Source organism: Columba livia, chromosome 6 (assembly GCF_036013475.1).
Source record: "Columba livia isolate bColLiv1 breed racing homer chromosome 6, bColLiv1.pat.W.v2, whole genome shotgun sequence".
Lineage (NCBI taxonomy): Eukaryota > Metazoa > Chordata > Aves > Columbiformes > Columbidae > Columba > Columba livia.
In genome coordinates, this window is record NC_088607.1 from 590,785 (window position 1) to 613,733 (window position 22,949).

At 53.6% G+C, this 22,949-nt stretch overlaps 1 protein-coding gene across 5 annotated transcripts in view; it reads right to left on the bottom strand.

Annotated features, from left to right (window-relative positions):
* The window catches only part of INPP5A (inositol polyphosphate-5-phosphatase A), a 205,682-nt gene that overhangs the window by 151,531 nt on the left and 31,202 nt on the right, over nucleotides 1-22,949 (bottom strand). For 4 of the 5 annotated variants that reach the window (XM_065066616.1, XM_065066614.1, XM_065066617.1 and 1 more), the window contains exon 2: nucleotides 7,946-7,987. The exons of the other annotated variant lie outside the window; for it this stretch is intronic. In XM_065066616.1, coding sequence (XP_064922688.1) covers nucleotides 7,946-7,987 — 42 coding nt within the window. The remainder of the gene's footprint in view (nucleotides 1-7,945; nucleotides 7,988-22,949) is intronic. 5 annotated transcript variants of the gene reach the window in all.

Here is a 22,949-nt window from a genome sequence, read left to right on the forward strand (position 1 = left end):
ATTTGATATTTTTGCTTAGGGATTATCTTATTTACAAAACTACTTAAGAAAGACACACAAGCATATATACACACGTATCTAATACAGAAGGCATGTGATGTGTTAGTCTTGTATAATGCAAATATCTTAAATACTAAATAGTCAGCTCTAGGGTGCAATTATACTGAAAACACAGAATGTGTGCTTTTCTGATCATGCCAAGCCAATATTCAGTATTTATAAAATTGCTGCTGCTTTAAACACACATTCCATGTTATTCTGTCCCAACACATTTTCTCTGTGTTAACGACATCCAGCACTGCAAACAACACATCTGAAAACATCTCCGTGTTGACACTGCGTCTCTACAAGTTCTGGTTCATATCTTATTACCTTGTGAATTAACAGATGCAAGCTACAGAACTATTTCAGTTTTCTAAAACGGTAAGAGGCTGAAAAATCAAGTACATGGCGGGGCGAGCACACGGGTACGCGACACGGGAGAGACTCAACCGCCGCGCGCCGCCAGTTCCGCCCGGGCGGCTCTGGGCAGTCCCAGCAGCACAAAGGCCGCCTGCCCAGCGCCATTCGGGGAGGGACAGCCTGGTCTGCACCGGCTGCGCCCACCGGAACGATGCGTGAGCTCCTCTCCTTGCAGCTCTGGGGCTCAAGGCACCCCGGTGATGAGTGAGCTCCTCTCCCTGCAGCTCTGGGGCTCAAGGCACCCCAGTGATGAGTGAGCTCCTCTCCCTGCAGCTCTAGGGCTCAAGGCACCCCAGTGATGAGTGAGCTCCTCTCCCTGCAGCTCTGGAGCTCAAGGCACCCCAGTGATGAGTGAGCTCCTCTCCCTGCAGCTCTAGGGCTCAAGGCACCCCAGTGATGAGTGAGCTCCTCTCCCTGCAGCTCTGGGGCTCAAGGCACCCCAGTGATGAGTGAGCTCCTCTCCCTGCAGCTCTGGAGCTCAAGGCACCCCAGTGATGAGTGAGCTCCTCTCCCTGCAGCTCTAGGGCTCAAGGCACCCCGGTGATGAGTGAGCTCCTCTCCCTGCAGCTCTGGGGCTCAAGGCACCCCAGTGATGAGTGAGCTCCTCTCCTTGCAGCTCTGGGGCTCAAGGCACCCCAGTGATGAGTGAGCTCCTCTCCCTGCAGCTCTGGAGCTCAAGGCACCCCAGTGATGAGTGAGCTCCTCTCCCTGCAGCTCTGGGGCTCAAGGCACCCCAGTGATGAGTGAGCTCCTCTCTCTGCAGCTCCGGGGCTCCCAGACACCATAAGCCTTTGCAGTCATACTTTTAATTATGTAAAACAATATTGACTCACTTTACTGTAAAAAGGTCTTTAAAAACCGTTTCTTTCAAACCAGAGTAGGGAGAAGCTGTCACCTGCCCTGATGACAGGGTGCAAAATGCCTCATTCCTGACCACGCAAACAATCTCGTTAGAAAAAACCAAGCTCAAAGGCAATGAATTACAGATCAGCAGAGTGTGAAACGCAGCGGCTTTCCCCTGAGCCCAAGGCAAACTGGAACCTGTCCCTGCAGCCTTCCCTGGCAGCACCGCGGCGGCAGCGAGTCCCCGCGGGCACCAGCACCAGCTCTGCCAAGGGACTCCCGGGGCACGTGCCCACGGGCACAACAGGACAAGTGACACCGGCCACGCCACCGGCTGGTGGCTGTCACCTCTTGGGGTGTCCCTTGGCAGGGCTCTCCGTCAGTGCCCGAGCGGCTGCTGCTCACCCCAGCGCGTGGGGAGCCCAGGGACACCAGAGCCGATGGGGACACGCTGTGCGACCACTGAGGAAACACACGGCATGTAAGTGACGGCGTTTCTGATCTGAGCCAGGTCAGACTCACAAGAAGGAGCTGACGGCCGCTGGTTTCCGAGCATTTCAGACGAGTCACTTCCCCTGCTGAGCCTCAGCTTCCCCAGCACCGCAATGGGTGGTGACAGCAACCTGCTGTGACAGCGACCTGCTGCGACAGCGACCTGCTGCGACAGCGACCTGCTGCGACAGCGACCTGCTCGGTGAGGCGCGCGGAGGTAAGCTGCAAGTGCGACTGCAGACAGGAAAAAGGTGAACGCTCCCTCCCACGCACACGCTTGCGGGTCTTCGTGCGCTTCAGTTAGCTCGTTAATGCCGGTCTCTGCCTAACTATGACGCAGCAATCCTGCTTTAAAAACGGGCCGTCGTCAGCAAGGCCCGAGAAACAGCCAGAGCAGCAGCCCATGGAAAGTGCCACTGGAAACAAGAGTGGCTACAGATACACACCTGGAACCCAAGAACTTATACCCAGCTGGGACACTCACTACTTTTCCTTTGATACATATATTTGATAGAACTACAAAAGCTGACATTATTACTAGTTGATTTTATAGATTTACAAACAATTAAGAGAAAGCTTTGCTGAGAAAGTTCATCTGCAGCACCTTGTCCAACAGAGCCGGCTGGCGGATCTTCTCCGCTTGCCTGCGGGTGAGCAGCGCCCGGGCCGGGCGCCGCGGCGCACAGAGCCCGCCTGCCGCCCCGGCCCGTCTGCGCGTCACCGCTCCGCGTCAGATCCGGCTTCCGAGGCCTGCATTATCTACTTGGGCAGCTCTACAAAATGACCATAATCAGAAAGGAGTTGTAACTATTTAATGTCGTAAAGCAAACGTATCCCTCTCTTACTGTTTCAGTGCTACACATCCAGTAACCGCTTATTGCGAGCACAGCAAAAACATGCTGGCAGGTTGTGTTACTAACTGAGGTAACTGTGTGCTTCCTCAAGACCTCTCCTTACACAGCTAATAAGGCTAATAAACTGGTGAGACAACAATAAAATCAATGGGTCCAAATGGCACACAGGCATAAGCTGCCTCATGTTTGTGAACGACGAGCAACAGGAGCTTCGAATGGGGAGGTTTGTCTGGAGGGGACACTGGGGAACAACCTCCCTGTGCTGCAGCAACACAAAACACTGCCCGGCTCTGAGCAGAGATGCAGGACACAGCTTTGATGTTCCTATTCAAGTTCTTGAGAGCTTGGAATCACAGCAGGTCTTAAAAAATACCTATTACATTTTTAATGAGGAAATGCACCAGCTTAATAGCAGTGAGGCCTCAGTGGCATTCTTTGCAGGTTAAGCCACAGAAACATACCTGAGTATTAGTTACATCCCCTCATATAATAAATACCCTCCAACTGAGAGCAAATTGGCTCTGCTTCATTACCTTTTACTAGTCCTCTGCTGTTAGGAGAGAACAAACAGTACATAATAATGAGCAATGACTACCCGAGAGCTGAAAACTCACGGGTGCCAGAGCTTCAATATCATATACAAGATCACATAAACACTGAATTCGCACCTATGGGAGCACAATGTTTTTACAAAGTTGGGCATTATCTCAGCTGACGGATACACAAACATAGGCAAAGGAAGACATGATTAGAAGTTATGTTTTTGGGGACACACAATTGAGCAAGACGCTCCAGCCGAGTTAAGCACAAACATCAAAGTGGCGGAAGGTATCAGGTGAAGCTCCTTCCCCGGCCCCGCGCGGCGAGCGGAACAGGGCGCAGCAGGGAGGGCGGCGGTACCGGAGCCTGAGCCTTGAGCTCCCAGAGCCAAACACCAGCTTTAGCTTCCCTGCGAACTGGGAAATTCATACAAGTCAATTCAGTATTTGCAGCCCTAAAGAATTCAAAGTATTTGCAATTTCTGTAAGTCTGAAGATGAAAAATAAATAAATAGTGGATATTTTTATAAGTGCAGAGCCAAGCAGCAGCAGCCCAGATAAGCCTGCTCCTTGTATTACCATATTTGATATTAACTGACAAATCCCACTTCCAGCTCTTGTTTCATGACTCAAGGGACTCTGCTGACAGCCACACTGTTTTCTGGTTAAAGCATTCTGAAGTGTCCTGTTCTTGGGACAGGCTCTTCTTGTATTGGCATGAAACGCCTGACGTTACACGATCTGACATTACATTCTGCCACAACAGAGGAACTGTTAAAACCTGAATGTGTTCTGCAGTCAGGAAACGTGGGAAATGAGGTTGCCTATGGAACCCAAACTCAGCCTCCCCATCCAGAAAACTTCGGTTCTATTACCCGCAGTCTCCGTGAGGGGCCTGACGGGCTCGGGGCAGCTGTGGGGCAGCTGTGGGGCAGCTGTGGGGCCGGGCACCCGGTGGCACGGGGACCAGCGCTACCGGGCTGCGGCTCTGCACCACGCGGCCCCGGCGCCCATCCACAGAGCGGAGACGTGCTCCCCTGAGCCTGAACGAGAGCCAGGCTCTGGGGGCACCAAGTCCTGGCTTAAAGAACGAAAAGCCTGCGTGAAGGGGTCACCACCAGTGACCTCAACACCCGTCTGAGTTCCCACAGCTGAACATGACCCCGGGACACTGGCGTACCGCAGCGTGACCGCAGCAAAGTCAGCGTCTACCGAACGCTACCTGCATTAATGCAATCTACTGGTTTGCAGTGAACTACGGACAGGAAGAGACTGATGAGCAACTACTGATCAGTGCGCGCGGCAGAGGGAATGACGGGCATTTTGAGCGCTTTCCCGTTAGCGACGCTGCAGGGTCATCCTGAAGAATTCCAACTCCAATTCCCCTTCTCCTACCGTTAAAGAAGGCAACACAAAAAGTTTCCATGCAGCAGCACCAGATGACCTTTAGCTTTCGGGTAAACTTTTAACTTCTCTGTTACTAGAAATTAAGGCTCTAAATACTCACAAACACATTAAGCAACATGGAAACTGCATTAGGGAAAAAACCCTCTGCTTTAATCCAAAATGACCATTTGCCTTGAATGCGACAAAGAAAGATCTTTACTAAAACTAGTGAAGACTTTCAATAGCTCCATCTCCTGAACTCGTCCCACCCCAAGAGCTGCCCAGTGCAGCCCAATGAAGCCCAAGGGATGGGGAAGGAGAGGGTGAAAACACCCGAAGCAAATCACTAAACCAACAGAAGTCCTTCCTCTGTGCCCCTACGGCCTCCCTTGAAACAGCTCCGATGCTCCTGAAGCTTCTTGCTCCCCCATGTTTTTTCCTATAACCTGACACGAGGGCTGTGGGCCTGGGTACTGAGCACCCCACACAATTCCTTTTGCACGTTCTGTGAACGCTCCACGTGCCATAATGTCTGTGGCACCAGATCCTCCCGTTTCTTACTGTGCGCCAAACTCCTCCCCATGGCACACGAAACGCCCCAAACCCCTGTTGTCACCGTGTCCTCGCTCTCCTCCCAGCAGCCACTTCCCGCCGCGGCTCCAAGGGGCGCCTCTGGGTAAGAGACGCGCTGAAGAGCAGGCGGGCTCCAGCCGGACCCGCGCGAGAGTCCCCCTCCCAGTGACGTCACGGGGAGGGGCCGGGCCGAGCGGCCAGCGCGGGGCCCCCTCCCTCCGGCCGCCCCCAAGGGCGCAGGCTGCTCCACCCTGAGCCGCCGCAAAACTGCCCCAAGTGTCGTTGAGGATTCTGCCCCTTGTCACTTCTTGGACAAACTGTTTAATTTTACACCGTACGTCTTCCATCTTTTTCATGTTCATAACGTAGGACATTTGTAGATCAATGGCAGAGGTTTAAAAATTTCAGCATGCGATATTTGGATGTTATTTTAGTCCTCCATATGCTACCACATTCTCGGAAATGAATACAGCGTATAATCAATGATAAAACATGTATGAAGCAACTTGTATTTACCAAGCACGGCAATTAAGATCCCTTATCTTAATTTTCTGGAACTTAAAAACAAGCCCCCAAACGCTCCTTCATTGATATGTTCTCTGACATCAATTCAAAGACAGGCTTCACTAGTGCTTTAATTTCTAAAACCATTCTAAACTTAGAGGTGTCATTGCACATCCTTTTTTGTGGAGATTATTTTCCTTACGAAAGGACTTCACCCCAGAGTTACGCAAACGGTATTGACACAGCTACATATGCAAATTGAGTTCCTCAGAACAACGGAAAAAAATTGCGGTCTGCGGTTTATCTGGGTTTCGAGTTTACGAAGAAGTATCAAGAGTCATTTTCCAGCACCTCTGGTGAACCTCGGTCCGCAGGGCTGCTCAGCAAAGCACACGGAGTTCAAACAAAACAGCCGGGAGGCCGCGCACACGCTGGGTCGCTTTGTAGCCCAATGTGACATGACAGTTGGTGCAGGCGTGCCACTCTGCCCCAGGAGCCACCACGCGGTTCCGTTCCACCGCTCCTGTGCCTGGACACGGTGCGACCGGCCGACCCGCCCCCGGCTGCGGCGGGAAAAGGTTCGGGGCCACGCGGGGCCGGCTGGCTGCGGTGGGGAGCGCGGGAACCCCTGCCCGCCGCTGTGCCGCTGCATGGCGAGCAGAGCCTGGCGCTGCGGCTGCGGGCCGGCCGGGGCAGAGCCGGGGCGGGGGCGGCCGGGGCAGAACGCTGGGGGACGGGGAGGGGGGACGGCCCGGGCAGAACGCGGCGGGGGGGGCGGCCCGAGCTGTGCCCCGCCACACGCGCTGCTCCGGGGCCGCGGGGCCGCACACGCGACGTTCGCGGACACGCGGGCAGCTCCGTCCCTTCCCCCTCGTCCCGTTTTCCACAAGCTACTCGCAGGCGCTCCCTGGTGCTCACCCCCCTTCAGTCACCAACTGAACAGCTGCGGGGGCTCCTTGATAAAGACGCACAAATCAGTAACGTGATGTGCAAAAATACACGGTGATCCTAAAAAACCAAACCAACCCACAACAGCAACAACAAAACCTCACACGCACCAACAACACAAACCAACCAAGTTATACCAATTTAAATGCACTTTGTGTTTTCCTCTCAGAAGCCTCTCGTGAAGAGGGTTTAAATCAGAGTGAGCTGAGAAAGCCTGCACATTTCAGACTCAGCGGCCAGGGTGCTGGGCCAGCTTGTCCAGACCGGCTTTGCCAAGGAAGGTGGGAGCAGGCGATCCCTCTGGTCCCTTCCGACCGGGGATTCTATGATATAGCAATAATCAATCAACATGGAAGAAGAAAAATAAACAGATGAATCTTTTGTGAAGTTGACAGGCAGTGAGGAACGTAACGCTGATTATTGCATCTCCATTAAACTTCCTGAGGAAGCTGACTGCAGCGTTCTGCATCGCTGCAACGGGGCACGGGCTGCACCGGTCACCTGCCCATGCAGAGTTATGGGACACCTTTCTTACAAAAAAGCAGAAAGTAAATATGGCTCTTTTTTTCCATATATGGTTTAGCTTCAAAAACTTGAATGGCAGAATACTGCTGCTTTAACCATTTTTGTATAGAAGACATGAAACCGAGCCAATTTCAGTCTGCCAGCTCTGGCAGACGCAGCAGAGCTGCCGGTGAGACGGGACACGCGCCGCAGGGCCACGGGCGCCGCAGGGCCACGGGCGCCGCAGGGCCACGGGCGCCGCAGGGGCCACGGGCGCCGCTGCGCCTCGCCGCTGACCGGCTCCCTGCTGCAGCAGCAGCACCGCATCCAAAACACAAACCACCACCAAACCCGCACAAACTGTCAGGAAAGCCCACCCACAGGCGCGGGTCACAACACGTGGCGCAGCACGGGTTCGACTTCGGTATTTCACATTGCCTAAGCAAGAGGATCTTCAGCAAAGAGCGGACAGCAGGGCTGATCTACTGCAAACCAACACCAGAAGTCGTTACATGTCTATGTAAATGTAAACGGGACTTTCTGACAGATGTTTTAATTATTCAAGTATATTTCTTACTCAGGAGACCTAAAAGACCATTTTATGCCAAAATAAAAGTCATTTTTATAAAACGTGAAAACTTTTTTGGGCAGAGGATTGTCAGTGAGCACAAACTGTGTTTAGACACTGAGTTTTTATCATCATCGCTCAGAAACCCAGAAGGAAAGCGGCTTTAGGGCTCGTTAGTGACTCCAGCTTCACAAAGTAAACAATCTTGGCATTACGAATTAAGGCTATAAGCAAGCGGCACGAACTCCACAAGAAAGTAAGTTCTACCTTACCTGATAAAATTCCCGAAGCCAATTCTTCTGTAAGTTTTCAGGCTGAAAAACAAAATAAAAAAACAATTAAGGATAAAAGTAACGTATTTTTATAATAATATCCCAATACTTATTGCTTTCCTCAGTGCATTCAGGTGAGTTTCTCCCCCAACTCGCGAGCTCCCATGGACAGCCCTCTCCGTTTTGTTCGAGTCCCCTCTTCTCAGATGTGCACCAGGGTACACTGTGTGCACAACCTCACAACGTTTGCACACGTACGAGATTATCAAGCAATTCAATCCACAGACTTGAAACATGTGGTTGTCGCCGTGACCGGCTGCTCTGGCGCTCGAGCTGCCGCCACGGCCGGCCCAGGCCCCCGCCCTGGCGCTCGAGCTGCCGCCATCGCCGGCCCAGGCCCCGCTCTGGCAGTTTGTCGAGTTTTGTCTTCTTCAACAACAAGACTTCCGGATGATTTTTGCATCGCAGTGGGGAATAAAACCCCAAATCTGGCTTTTGTCTCCCAGAAAGAGCAGGACGTAGAGTGTCTGGGAGGAGCTGAGCACAGCGCACGAGGCACAGGCCCCTGAGCACCGTCCCGGGTCACGGCAGCACCCACCGCGGGACACCTGTCCCGCCCCCAGCGGCGCTGCGTGACAGCTGGGCACAACTGCCAACTCACCGATCACACCAACCGCTTGTACAGGAACATTTGCCCACAGGTGGCTATAAAGATTTGTAAGTAATCAAAAATATTCTGGGTTTTAGTTGGGTTTTTTTGGGCTGGATGTCTCTAAAAGCCATCCAGTTCTGTAGACCTGTCAACGCTACAAAAGCTTTTTGAAGGCTGAGGGGAAAAAAGCACCACATTTGTGCCTTGCTATGTCACCTCCCCTTTGTTGATCACTTGTTCCTGACAGTTCTGGAGTTCAGACACTACTGGTCAGAAGGTGAATGTTTCCCCTATGGCAGCCGGCACGCTGGGGAGAGACACGAGCGGAGCCCCGAGCCCAGCGGACAAGCCTTGGCCCCAGCCCAGGGACAGCCTAGATTAATAAAGCCAGAACTGAACATCCCTCCCCCGCCAGCCCTTCCCTGCCCAGCGTCACTCCGGCCAGAACAAGGAAACTGCAGACACAAATAACCACTGATGCAATAGAACAGCCCCTCCAAACATGTTAACTGCTTCACCAGCAACTTCACTCTTGCTGCTCGTTCTGGACCGGACGGGACAACCCCCCGGACAGTGGGGGCTGTTGCTGTTGTAAGAGCAGCAACAAGAAAACAAGCAAGCCGGGAGCTGCTGTGATTTCAAGCTGACTCCTGAGCAGTGTCAGAAAGACAGCACAGGATTTACTGATTTTGCTTTGTAATCACTCTACAAAAGAGATCGGAACAGGGAACATGCTTTAGGTATCATTTGTGTATGGTATAAACCAAAAGGTCAGATTCAATAAGGCAAGATCTTGAGGATTATGAGATTTCTAATTAGAATTTTCAGGTAGTTATGAAAGGCAGATAAGCAGGTCCTGCGCTGGGCCACGAGCAGACTTCAGCATCACTCCCGTTTATCTTCCAAGCAAAGCGTGGCCTTACTCAGCAGGTAACTGGCGGTTTTCACACTAACAAACAAACCAACCCCCCACACGCCTCACTTCTCTATTCTTTATGCCAGTCGCAAGATATCCTGGTGACCTCTTTCAGTTTTAAAATTAATCCCAGATTAACAGTACTTTGTCATGTTTGTAAACCCACTGCAGACAAGCAAAGGCCAGTTCAGCCGCTGTTCAGCTGGCGGTGGTGGCACCACCGGAGGACGGTGCGCGGGGCAGCGCTGCACGGCGGCACGCACGGCACGGACACGGCAGCACGGGCACAACCGGCCCCTTCGGCGCGCTCAGGGCGCCAGTCAGACGCAGCGCACGGCTGCGAGCAGCGATGGCGCAGCTGCTCACGCTGATCCGGAATCAGAATCACACACCAGTTTGGGTTGGAAGGAACGTTCGAAACGGTCATCTAGTCCAACCTGTGATGAGCAGCAACCGTTCATATTGGCTACGGCTTTCCAAGGGAGAAAAAACTGCTACCAATCAACAATATTTAAAGCAAGTTATTAATACTTGAGGAATCCCAGGGGAGAAAATAAAGCACAACCTTACTTTTGTTTTTAAATACTACTGCAAGTGGTAGAAGTTCCCCCACCGCTACATCACTAAATGAAAACATTGCACTAAATGAAAACATTGCAAAACCAACCCGGTACATCAGAGGGAAGCTGACAAGCCAGCTCCACACCTACCTCCCATATGCCGGCTGAGATTGTTTTCAAGAAATCAGATCAAATATTGAAAAAATTGCCAAACTAAATCCCGAGCAGGGACAGCAATCGCTCTGAGGAGCCACCCGTGCAGACTCCCCACCACGCCTTGCCTGTTCTTCTGCCGTCACCCAGCTCTTCAGCTCTCCCAGGCCCCCCCCAGCACAGCCCCAAAGGCCGTGTCCGCCACCGCGGAGGAGCACCGGCTGCACCCCGAGACGGGCCACGGGGCTGCCGGGTTCTGCTTCCCGTGCCCCAGCCGCTCCGCTGCCCCGGGACACCGCTGGCTGCAGACCTCGCTGCACCAGGGCGCCGGCACAACGCCTTCTGCCGCGGGCTCAGCTGCAGCAGGAGGAGGCAGCGCAGGAGCACACAACCAGGCGGCTCCAGCTCCTGGCAGCAGCTCTGCCACCACCGCTCGTGAGACGTACCGGCGTTCACTGGCCCCTTCTGGGTCTGGTGGCCCCGCAAGTCCAGTGACAGCAGAAAACCAACAGCGCGCTTGCGTGTTCTACCTCTGCTGCCCCGTCTGGGACAAGATGGACAATACGATTTACTTGTCTTCATCGCAGCTTGGAGATTGCTGGATGACAGATATCACACATGGGGAGCACCCCTGTATTGATCCATACCTCCCACTGGAGGAGATACAAACACATACAGAAAACTCAGAGCTCCCTAGAAAATTCAAGATCTCAAACCTACACGAAACCAATCTACAGCAGCTACATTTTGAAATCAGACCAGGAACGTGTTTTGACCCTAAGCAGAAGTCAGCCACGAGCGATGATTAAAATAAAAGCTGCTAATAGCACTGCTGTTGCCACATTCAGCTATTACAGTATCACAGAATCCTAGAACAGTTTGGGATAGAAGTGACCTGTGAAGCTCAACCAGTCCAACCCCTGCCACGAGCAGGGACATCTTCAACCGGATCAGGTTGCTCAGCCCAGCCTTGAGACTGAACTGTTCCAGGGATGTACGTGTGAAAAAGCAGCGACAGACTGAAAACAGATTCACATGGAGCAATAGTGCTTTTGAGTTTAGGTTTTCGTTTATTTGTGTTTAAAACCAGGTTTTCTTCTTACTGCTAACCCCCACAGTCAGCACCTGAAGCCCGTGGTGTTTGTCCCGGGAGCTGCCGTGCGCTTCAGCTCAGGAAGAAACGACACGGTCCCACCAACAGGCTGGACAACCCGCACTCGGCCCCTTGTCCTCAGAACTCACTCCCTGCCCCGCCAATACAAGCCCTCCTGGCAGTCGCCGTGTTTGAAGTTTGCGGGCACAGGCTGGCACTTAGAGAGAGGCAACACGAATTCGGGTCGTCAAGCAGAGGCACACCGAGCTGTCCAGCTTCGCCCGCCTGCACGCCCCTTTGAACTGACAACAGAGCACAGGCTGGGGGGAAGGCATTTATGGAAATAATTCCAGAACTAAGCCCAGTCCAAGGAGATGAAGGAAGTCACCAAAAGCTGTAGGACCTTCCCGATTTCCTCCTTCCGTTCTCCTCATCCGAGCAGCACAACCAGAACTGCAGAGCTGCGCAGCCAGGCGCGCTGGGGGGCTCGGCGGTGCCCCGGGTGCCCAGGTCGCGTCCCCCACTCGTCGTCTGCACGGAGGCGGCAGGAGACACGGAGCCACCACGGTCTGCACGGAACGCCCGGCACCACGGGGCCAGGCCCAGAGCAGTCAGGTCTGCAAAGGGCTGCTCGGTGCGCCAACGCAGGCAGGAACCATCAATGCAGGCAGGATTGACCATCACAGCTCACAGCGGAGATTCTCTGAAACGGGCGGGAGCAGGAGGCAGAAGCCCAATGAAACACCATGGCCAGCCGCAGAATAAAGTTCTCACGCCTGCAGGTGAATTCCTTCTGCAATGCCACGGAACACAGGAAGGTTTGAAGAAGCGGTGACAGAATCGGAGCAGGGGAAACGGCACCGGACGACACGGGTTGAGTCCCTCGGCAGGTGATTTTGGGAGAGAAGGTTGAGGGGCGGCAGCCAGGACGGCTCTGCAGGGGCCGTGGGACCCGCTCGGGCCGGGCGTCACTCGCCGGCCGCATGGGGGACGCCGCGCCCTCCTCCCGCGGCCCCGCCGGCACCACCGCGGCCCTTCTGCCCGCTCTCACCACCCCGCGGCTCAACTCTAATCCAGCCCTCTGCCGCAAACTCCTCCCCGGCTACCTCCGTATACACGGAATGATTTAAGTTTTGAAGGACTGGAGGTAACAATCAAGTGCAAAGATAAATTATCTTCCTCTTATTGTTCTGTCTAAAAATAGGCACATTATATGTCATGTCTTACAGAGCCTTTGGCCTTCTTCCCACCCTTTCTCTCCGCACACTGTCCTTCATTAAGCTTTTCATTCTTTTTGTAATGTAACTGAAATTAATCTTTTCCCGGTCCCCTTCAGAGCTGAATCCTTTTATACCCATTTACCGATGAACTGATTTCTCCCCATTCCCTCATCCCAGCCCGGCTTTACCCACCACCTCCAGCCCTGCGTCACCCTGCATCGCTCGCCCCTCTCCGGGTGGGTGTCACCAGGAAAGTCAAGAACGATGCCACAGGAAGGCCTGAGCGCCCTCTCGGGCGGAGCGTCCCCGCTGAGCGCCAGGCTCCGTCCTCCCGGGCGCCCCGCGGACAAACCTGCCGCCACCACGCGGCAGGGCCGCGCCGCCCTGCATGCCATGAGCCGCCGCTCCCTTCGGTTAGAAGCTGTTTTGACCTTTTCCTGGAATGCCACATCCCACTAAAACCGTCCCTTCTCATGCCAAGTTTCCATGTGAAGTCTATTTATGTCACACTGATTGCTGCATTGGCCAGTGAGCTTGCGAACACACGGACACCACATGAGTTGGTAACATCCCGAAAACAAGCGGCTTTTCAAAATGAACATACAAGTAGTCCCTCTTCTCCCCAGTGCTTCCATGTCCTACAAAATTACACCCGACAGCCAAAAGCAAGCTTTCAGCCCGCTGCAGAAACACAGACAGGGAAGGGAGAAAGAAAATACATTTAGACAGGGCAGGAAGCCTTTCATTCAAAAGGAAAAGGAAAGCTAGCTAAATGAAACCAAATTAACAGCCTGGAAAAGTTCTTTTTCGTTCCATTCAGAGGAAAATGGAAGAAAGCAGATGAATTATAGAAAGCAGGTTCTATTTTCTGAAGCTTATTTTTAGCTAAGACTAAGCTCATTTTTTAAGCCAAAAGACACGATTCTTGGCACACTTTGCAGGCAGAGGAGAACCGGCTGCCTGGGCTCTGCGCAGCGACGGGAGCAGCGGCACAGCCGCCCCAAGCTCCTAAATGCCCAAGGCAGACAGTCCCGAGAGCCCGCGAGGAGCAGGGTCCCCAGCAGCCCCAGCCCCACGGGCCGCGCGGGGCCCGCCAACGCGCCGGCCCTGCTCCGCTCACATCTCCGGGCAGCGCCCCAGGAGCAGCCCAGCTCCTCCTCCCCCCTTCATCCGCACCGCACCCAGAGAAAAGCACGAGACAAGCTCATTTCCCCTGCGTTCTCTGTACTTGGTTTTCTGCTTATCTAATGAAAAACCAACCTTTCAGCAAGTCCTGTTTGACCAGAGTTAGCAGGGTCACGCGAAAACTGCTCTCAGGCTCAAAAGCCATTACAGCTATTTTGCCGGAATTATTTATATTAAGATTTTACATCAAGATTTTTGATCTCCTACAGTTTCTTTAAAAGTTTACTGGCAACTTCTGGACATTTATATTTAAAGATCTAGTGGATTTAAATATTTTCTTACCTTAAATTAACCCGTTTTTTATGCTCTGGATATCAAACTATAGAGACAACGCTGACGAAAACCCACGTGAGACGGGTACTGTTATTGACAGCTGTGAATGCAGAGTTGGTACAAAGGGCCACAAACAAAACGATGATACCCTGCACATCACATCCATGTTACTGGTTTAGCAGCCTTCAAAGTCAATGTAGACAAACCAACCAGGATCAAACAGCAAAACAAGAATGGCTTGTGAGTCCAAGGAAAACCGCAGATTCTTCAAAATCTGAACGTTTACTTACATGCTGTGTTCTTATTACATACATGTGCACAGACAGCTTCCAAATGCAAACGCAGCATCACTGATGTGCACGTTTCTGAAAGCCCCCGGCTTTCCCCAGGGCAGCAGAACGAGAGGAGAGCCCCATCCCGCTGCCCTCGCACCCGACGGAGGGACCGAGGCCAACAGAGGCACGGGAGAAGTAACAGAACAATACAATTAGACCAATTAACACAGCTGGAAAAAATGGGGGTTCGGACACAAGTCTCTGACTGTAAAGCTTAGGGCAGTTTTAGTCCTGGGCTGAGAAAAGCAGCGGTGTGCAAGGTGCAGAATCAAAGAACGGAAGCAGCAAAGGCAGAAGGTCATGCTCAGGGCACAACGGGGCGTCAGGGGACAGGAGCAGCGGGGACGGTGCTGCTGCCCACCCTCCCGTTACGGGGTCACTGGATGTCCCTGCCAGCGCAGCAGGACACGGACACAACGCAGAGAGCAGTCGCCAAGGGGAGAAGGTGTTGGGGCCGTCCGGTGCCCCACGGGGAAGGGCTGAAGTCTCTGCAGGGACAGCGGTACGGTACCGGGACAGACCGATGGACACAGGACAGAGCCACGCTGGCACCAGATCCGCAGCAGTGCTGGGGTGGCGTTTAAGGACCGAGGTCCCTGGTGCAGCGGCCTCTCCAAGGGGCACTTCAATGACCATCTCGGTCCCTTCTGTCCAACCCGACCGGCACCGCTGGCAGCTGAGCGCCCGCTAGAAACGCAGCAGACCCCTTCTGTTTACTGTCTCTGCTGATGTCCCTTCCTGTGAGCGCGTCTAAATCAAGACAATACATGGTGGGAATACAAAAAGAAACCGAAGCACTTACGGCTTCCTGCGGAGTAATGCAGAAAACACGCTGCTCCAGGCAAAGCTGCTCCGGAGGACCCAGGACAAACGCCCACAGCTCGTCTCCAGCTGAAGCAGCAGGACAACCACAAGTCTGGGCTTCCCACCAAAAACATCAGAAGCCAAAAGAAAAATACTAAGCATCTACCTGCTGTGCAGGCTGTTCCAAATGCAGCCGTATACAAACTGCCCTGTACGCGTGAGACCGCAGCACCTCCGGACACAACAGGAGCCACGCGTGCCCAGGCTGCAAGAGACGCCACGAGAGACCTTCGCAGCCAGGGACACGGGAAATACAGGTCAAGCAGGAGCAGCAAAGGCTGACCTCTTAGAGCAAATCAACTGTTCCGGCCACATCTTAGGGAAACATTAGAAGGGTGTAATGGAACTGTAAGTGATGGAGCAATGACCAAGTCCCTACCTCTTAAAGGAGCTGGAGGTAAAGACGTATTACAGCTGATAACGAGTCCAGAATTAGCATCACCTCTAATGGCAGAGGACAGAAAAGGGGAAAGAGCCACCTTCAACTCCTAAAAAGTAACGGTAACACGTGCTGTCAGGACTCCAGTCTGGACAAGACCTTCCAAACCTTCAGGACCTCCCTGACCTTGAAACCAACGTAGCAAGTTATGAGAAGACGCCCAAACAAACCAACCAATCAATCAGATCCCACAAAGGCAAGGCTCGGAGCGGACACCTCACGAGCAGCAGCCAAAACGAGTTCCAGCTCTTCAGCAGACGAGGCCGATACCACACTGATGCTTAAAAAAGCAAAATAAAAACTTGCAATGAGCAGCAGACTTCTTGCTCCACTAAAACCAACTGTGCTGCTCACAAAGCAATTCGTCAAACTTCTGGCTTCTGAACAGTCGAGACACTGACGCGAGCTCCAGGTCATTCTGGACACAGGGGAGTAAAATCAAAAGATGAATTCAAACAACAAACACGTTTTATTAAAGAAAAACATCTGTTAGCAAAAGCATCCGCACACTGAGTTTATTTTGGAGGCTGGGATGTGCAGAGCACAGTAGCCAGTGCCCTTGTGCTTTACGGGAGGACGAAGTGACCGAGTTACAGCACGTCAGCTCCTTGCCCAACCCGGCTTGACAAGAACGGAGCCTGTTCGAAAACTCCTCCAATCTGGCAGAGCGCATCTTGTCGCGGTGCTGCACGCGTCCCGGTGCGGCCCAGCGGGTCCTGCCCTGCCGATGCCGCGCCCGTGCCGCGCGGTGCGGCACACGGTGAGCCACGGTGGCCGGGCGGGCACAGCCGCCTGCGCTCGGCAGCATCGATGGAGGGGACGGGGCCAGGAGGGGACCCGCAGCTCCCTGCGCAGGGCAGGACGGGGAGCACCCGGAACGGGACTGGGGTTCCTCCTCCTGCCCCGGGAGCAGCTGCCTCAGGTCTGCGTGTCGATATTCAGGATATCGGGCACACGGGAACAAGGAGTCCAGCCAGGAATACCATTCAAAGAGAAAAAAAGACTCATTACCAACGGAAAAAAATAAGTTTACGTAACAAACTTGAAATTGGTCACCTAATTCAGTATGAACAAAGCCTGCATTTAATAAAGGATGATTCAAGGGCAGTGACTAAACGCAATCTATCATTCATATGAACAATTAAATCTCAGGAAAAAGTTTATGAATCACATACAGTACAGAAGTTTATAACCCAACGTCTGTAACTCCCAAGCCCAAGATGAAAACCACGCTCAGGGTACGTCACAGCAACGCAGCGCTCGAGCAGCGCCATGTACCGCTCAGGGTACGTCACAGCAACGCAGCGCTCGAGCAGCGCCAGGTACCGCTCAGGGTACGTCACAGCAACGCGGCGCTCGAGCAGCGCCAGGTACCGCTCAGGGTACGTCACAGCAACGCAGCGCTCGAGCAGCGCCAGGTACCGCTCAGGGTACGTCACAGCAACGCGGCGCTCGAGCAGCGCCAGGTACCGCTCAGGGTACGTCACGGCAATGCAGCGCTCGAGCAGCGCCAGGTACCGCTCAGGGTACGTCACAGCAACGCGGCGCTCGAGCAGCGCCAGGTACCGCTCAGGGTACGTCACGGCAATGCAGCGCTCGAGCAGCGCCAGGTACCGCTCAGGGTACGTCACAGCAACGCGGCGCTCGAGCAGCGCCAGGTACCGCTCAGGGTACGTCACGGCAACGCAGCGCTCGAGCAGCGCCAGGTACCGCTCAGGGTACGTCACAGCAACGCGGCGCTCGAGCAGCGCCAGGTACCGCTCAGGGTACGTCACGGCAACGCAGCGCTCGAGCAGCGCCAGGTACCGCTCAGGGTACGTCACGGCAACGCAGCGCTCGAGCAGCGCCAGGTACCGCTCAGGGCAGGCGGACAGCACTCGGCCAGCTCTGCTCCGCACAGCCCGTGCCAACCACTGGTGCCATCCACACTCTTAAAATAAGAGAGATGCCCATGAGTTGTATGTGCTATTACTTAGCAAGACTCAGGCTCAGCAACTCATTTCAAACATCTGGAAAACACACTTCACATGAAAAAGTGCTTAAAGCTTTCGTCGTCAGCGCTGAACTTCCTGCGGGATTTACACAGCTAATACTTTCTTACGGGCTTTCACAGCCCATTAACGGCGCTGCCTGCCAAACACCTGCAGAACGCATTGCCGGGCGCCAAGAAGAGCCCGAGCGAGATCCCAGCGCTGCCGCAGACACCGCACGCTGCCCTGGCCTGTGTGTGCCGGGTACGCACCGCCCGACGCTGCTCATTAGCAACGTGCAGCTCTGATAACGGATATAACGCTATTTTTACACCAAATAAGTTGCTCAGTAACCTGTAAGCCAGCACCATCCACAAAGGTGCCCTTTTTCCTTGGCCAACATCATCTGTATCAAACAACGTCTGAAATGGGAAGCGGTGATGGAGTCACTCTAATAACGGGCTGCAAACAGACAAATAAAAAGGAAAAGCAAACATTTCCCCTTTTCCTTCATAATGCCATGCTGTTCATATATACACATGAATGAAAACCTAGTAAAGCAGCAGGCTTACGAAAGGTACATGTATACGTATATGAGCACAAACATACACAGAGTTATGTAAATATACATCTGTGTGTGTTTACATATACACATATCTAATCCAAACACGTTAACATCTGTCTCAACTCTATTGCTTTCTTAGTTAATCCAGCGTCAGAGAACAGAAGACAAAGCCTTCTCTCAACACTAACAAGGCTCAGCTTTCAATTATATAATTCCCATGCTATAATTAATTGAAGATACACATTCTTCCATAGCTATTCTTAGTAGAGTTAAATAACAGGTCACTTTCTGAAGGGTTACGTTACACTCAGACGGAGCAACGAGACTTGCAGAATTGCCTGTGCAGAAAACAAGAGGTGTACGTGGTGGCCAGACGACGGGTTTAGGCAGGTCTAACGCGCACCCAGACACGTGCTAGGAAGAAGCCAAGTCCCGCGGCTGTGACACAGGTGGTTGTGCGGGGGGCACGGCGCCGGGGTTCGGGTGGGCGGGCAGGGGCTGCGGAGACCAGACCAGGCCCGATCTGCCCCCATCCCTCGTGCGGGATAAACCCAGCAGACAGCAGCACAGGACACAACCTCCAGAAACAGTCATCTGCAAGTAACGGCCAAGACCGGAGTGAAAAACCCACGAATCTTAACTATCCCGACACGAGCCACCTCCCAATGTATTTCAAATTTGACTTCTATTACCAGCATCTTATTGACAGATTAAAGGCTCTAGATACTTGAATAACCAGCGTGTTAAGAGTATTAACAACAGGAGTTAATCCAACACCCGGTATTTACAACATCACACAAACTGTAATTGTTAGCAAACAGCAGCGATTAACCACACTAATACACTCAAGTTCTCAGTTACTCCGTATCCCGATTTTGGAATGGCATGGGGAAAACAGAGTGTATGCTGAAAAGCAGTGTAAATAAAATTAACTCGTTCTTGCACGTGGATAGATAAAATAAACCTCCGCCAATATTCACAATCACTACCATGCTCTAGCTTGTGTATTTGTGGGGTTTCTCTCTCTGTTTTAAATTAGATCTTTAGAACCTCCCTCTAGGTTGAATATGGGGATGATGACTTGTTATTTAAAGCAACTGGGGTTTGTTTGTTTGCAGTGGGTTTTTGTGTGTGTGGGTGGGTGGTTTTTGTTTGGTTGGTTTTCAATGTACATGGTATGAAGACGTTAGCTAGTCCCGGTTTTAGTCCTTTCCGCAGAGCTGCGTGCCCAGGCCCCAGGCTGCCCCCCGCCGTCCCTCCCGTGTCCGCGGGCAGGGACCCCGCACAGCGGCACCGCGGCACCCCGAGCTGCAGGTCAGCGCTGCCAAACAAGCACAGACGTCCCAGCAAGGAAAGCAAGAGAAACTCCACGTGAACCACTTAAAGAAAACCTCTGTCAGTCGCCAACAAGAGCCTGATACAGAACTTGGCGCTCTGGGCCAAGTCACAGCGAGGCGTGCGCGGGGCTGTAGAGCTGCCACAGCACCGCCAGCTTCCCGTGTCCCAGTTACGACAGGGACACGGTAACATTCGGCACGCTTCAGCTGCAGAGCTCCCATGAGGCAACAAACGCACAGCGACAGCGGGCACTAAAGCCAACCATCCAAACAGTTCCTCCCGCAGGCGGGATGCCGGGGAGCCCAGCGCACGCCCGGTGCGTTAGGAGCGCAGCTGCCGTGCCGCCGGCACGCCTTCCGCAGCGCTGCACCTCGAGGCGGCGACGCCAGGGGCTCCAGCGCCCAGACAGGAGCGCTGGTGCAGCGCCACGGGGAGCCACGCTATATGTACATATGTATGGATGTATTGCACCTACACAACCACACCTATGGATCCGCGACACCTGCTGAGCTGAACAGCTGGGGAGTAACTGCAGAGCAGGAGGCCAGTATAAAATACTGTGTTCAATTAATAAGGTAGAATGCATTCTGTGGAAAAAATCCAATAATGTTATGTAAATGCTCACTTTTGTAGACAAGAACTTCCATGAACCAAAGCTCAGGAGCTAAAGTCCATCAGCTGTACGCACTGGTGTATCAGCTACTCTGAGCAATAAACGCTCTTTCCTCGAGAAGATAACCACATTTACGAGCTGAACGCCTTTCAACTGGGCACTGTCCTGCCCGGGATAAAGTCCGAGGCTTTCCCAGAGCCCCCGCAGAACCAGCTCCAGGAAAACGCAGCAGCAACGCGCAGGCTGTCAGCGAGGCAGCTCCAGCACACCCCATTAAATCAGAGGATCTTGCATGCAAAAATACCACAGCCCTAAGCACGGCTGTCAATTTGCTGCCAAGTGAAGCATGCGGGTTGCCAAAATGCAGTTCAGCACACTAATAAAGAAATATGTAGTGACCTAACACAAGCCTTTGATAGCAGAGACCATGTGAAAGTTGTTTACATCCTACTTCACAAATAAAGCGCCAAGGGACATACTGAGAAATTCGTTTCAATTTGATCTGGACAACGGCTTTTCAGTATTTTTTTGTTCCTAGTGCTGTGCATGTTTCTGTAATAAGTGCATCTTTGATCAGGGGCGCAATAATCCCCACGGGTTACTCGCGGCTTCATTCAGAGCTGCTGTGGCACTGCTGGGAGGGGGCCCGGCACCCCAGGTTTAGACGGGACCGCGTTCTCCTGGGGGCGACCCCTCGGCCAGCAAGGCCCCGTGAACACGCTGCCCACCGCGTCGAGATGAAGCGTCTCGTGCCCTGGATGGGGAACCCAGGACCACCAGGGCAAACTCTGCAGCCTCAGAAGATCAGACACGTCGCACACACGTGCACGCCCTGGTGCGAGCGCGGAGCGCCCGGAGCACCCACGGCAGGCGGGCTGGCAGCACGCGGCCCCCCCTTGGGAGCCCACCGGGACCCTGGACGGAGAGCAGAGCTGCTGACGCTTCCCAAAGACGCCCAGGCTGGACTCTGCACCGCCGAGACTGAAGACACACAGAGCTCTGCAGAACGCGGCACGGCCGCCTCGCTGCAGAGCTCGTCCCTCGTGCTGCGCCGGGGCCAGCAGCGGGAAAACCAGCCTCTGCCAAAACCAGAGCAGGCTGCTCTGGGCACCTGGCGAGCGCTGAACCTGCAAGCGATGCACGACCAGGCACCAGCTCCAGAGAACACCAGCTGCCCAAAATTCGGTGTGGTCTCGTTCCTTGCTCAGGTGAAGGGACTCAAGGAGCCTTCTCCAGACAGGTGAAACCGGAGCAGCCTCTTCTGCTGCTGTGTGGCACAGCTGGGTCTGCTTCTGCAAGAGCAAAGTTCTGGGGTTTGCTTTACACAGGAAGGATGGGGAAAACAACACCTCACCGACCAAACCAAAACACCCCATCCCAACACAGGCGGCACCAGCTGCCCTGCGCACATCATCACTGACACCGTGGGTGTTCAGGAGCCATTAAGAGGAGCCAAACCCTCTTCCTTCGCGCATTCACAGGACCCTCCAGGGAGCGCCTTACGTGCTGCAGCTACAGCTGGGGCAGCTGCTCATGGGGAAAAGCTTAAGAAGAAAAATATCTATTTTTACCATAAAGAATTATCTAAGGCGTACTAGGAGAAAAAAGTTCCAAAGCCATGCACAACTGACAACAGTTGACAGAAACAAAATGCTAGAATGAAAACAGCTTTTCTAAATTTTATTAACATTATTGATGCAATTTCTAAGAAGACAGAGCAGCAAAACTGATACATGCAACTGAAAATAACATCCTTGGTATTTTGATAAGTTTCCATGAATGACCATCAGATGGCTTGCAGACAGGCAGTCTCAAAGATTTAAATTGTCAGAGGCATACGTAAGGCCCTTTGCGAAGGGCTTTACCCAGTCAGTTTTAGATTAAGCAGAAGCAAATTCTCAAACGAAATATATAAATACTTCCCTGCTGCTTTTAAAATGGATATACGCTTAAATCTGGCATCAATATTCATATGGAAACCTAAGCATCCAGCAATATTGAAACAGTGATGTTTAAATGCCTAGAATTTTGATTTCTCCTGCTCCTCACTTCAGTACATCAATCCTATGGGCCGTGTTTGGGCCCTGACGACACCGCCCCGGCACAGGTCCTGCCCGTACCCAGCCCGGGCACACGGCTGTGGAAGGGTCCAAGGGGCGGCCACGGACCTGGGAACACAGCCCTGCGCACCTAATGGTGCCCACGAGGACAGGCACGCACACGGGTGACAGTGCCGGGACCCCGGCAGCACCCGGGGGACAGACAGACGGGGACGGCACCGGGACCCCGGCAGCACCCGGGGGACAGACAGACGGGGACGGCGCCGGGACCCCGGCAGCACCCGGGGGACAGACAGACGGGGACGGCGCCGGGACCCCGGCAGCACCCGGGGCCCCTCAGCCCAGCACGGCCTGTCCCTCCCCACAGCGCCACAGGCCCGGCCTCCGTGACCGCCGGGAACAACAGGCTATTTTTAGAGCCGTTAATGAGGGAGAGGAAACCGGAGCACGCTGAGCAGGGAACACATCTGCTTCGGGCGCTGCTCCTGCGCACCGCTGCCCTCGTGCCCTGAAAAGCCAGCTTTCCTCCTCTGCAGAGGGACTGCACAGCCTCTCCCTGCGCCGCACGGCACAGCCCAGGACGAGGGCGACTGCCGGGCCGGCACCGCACACGCGCTGGCACCGCACACGCGCTGGCACCGCACACGCGCTGGCACCGAACCAGGCGGCAGCCGCCCTGCGGCTCTGGCCAAGCGCCGCCAGAACGTGGTCTGAGACGGTGCTGGTCCCTCCTCGCCTGGGGATGCGGATCCAGCTACAGCAAACCTG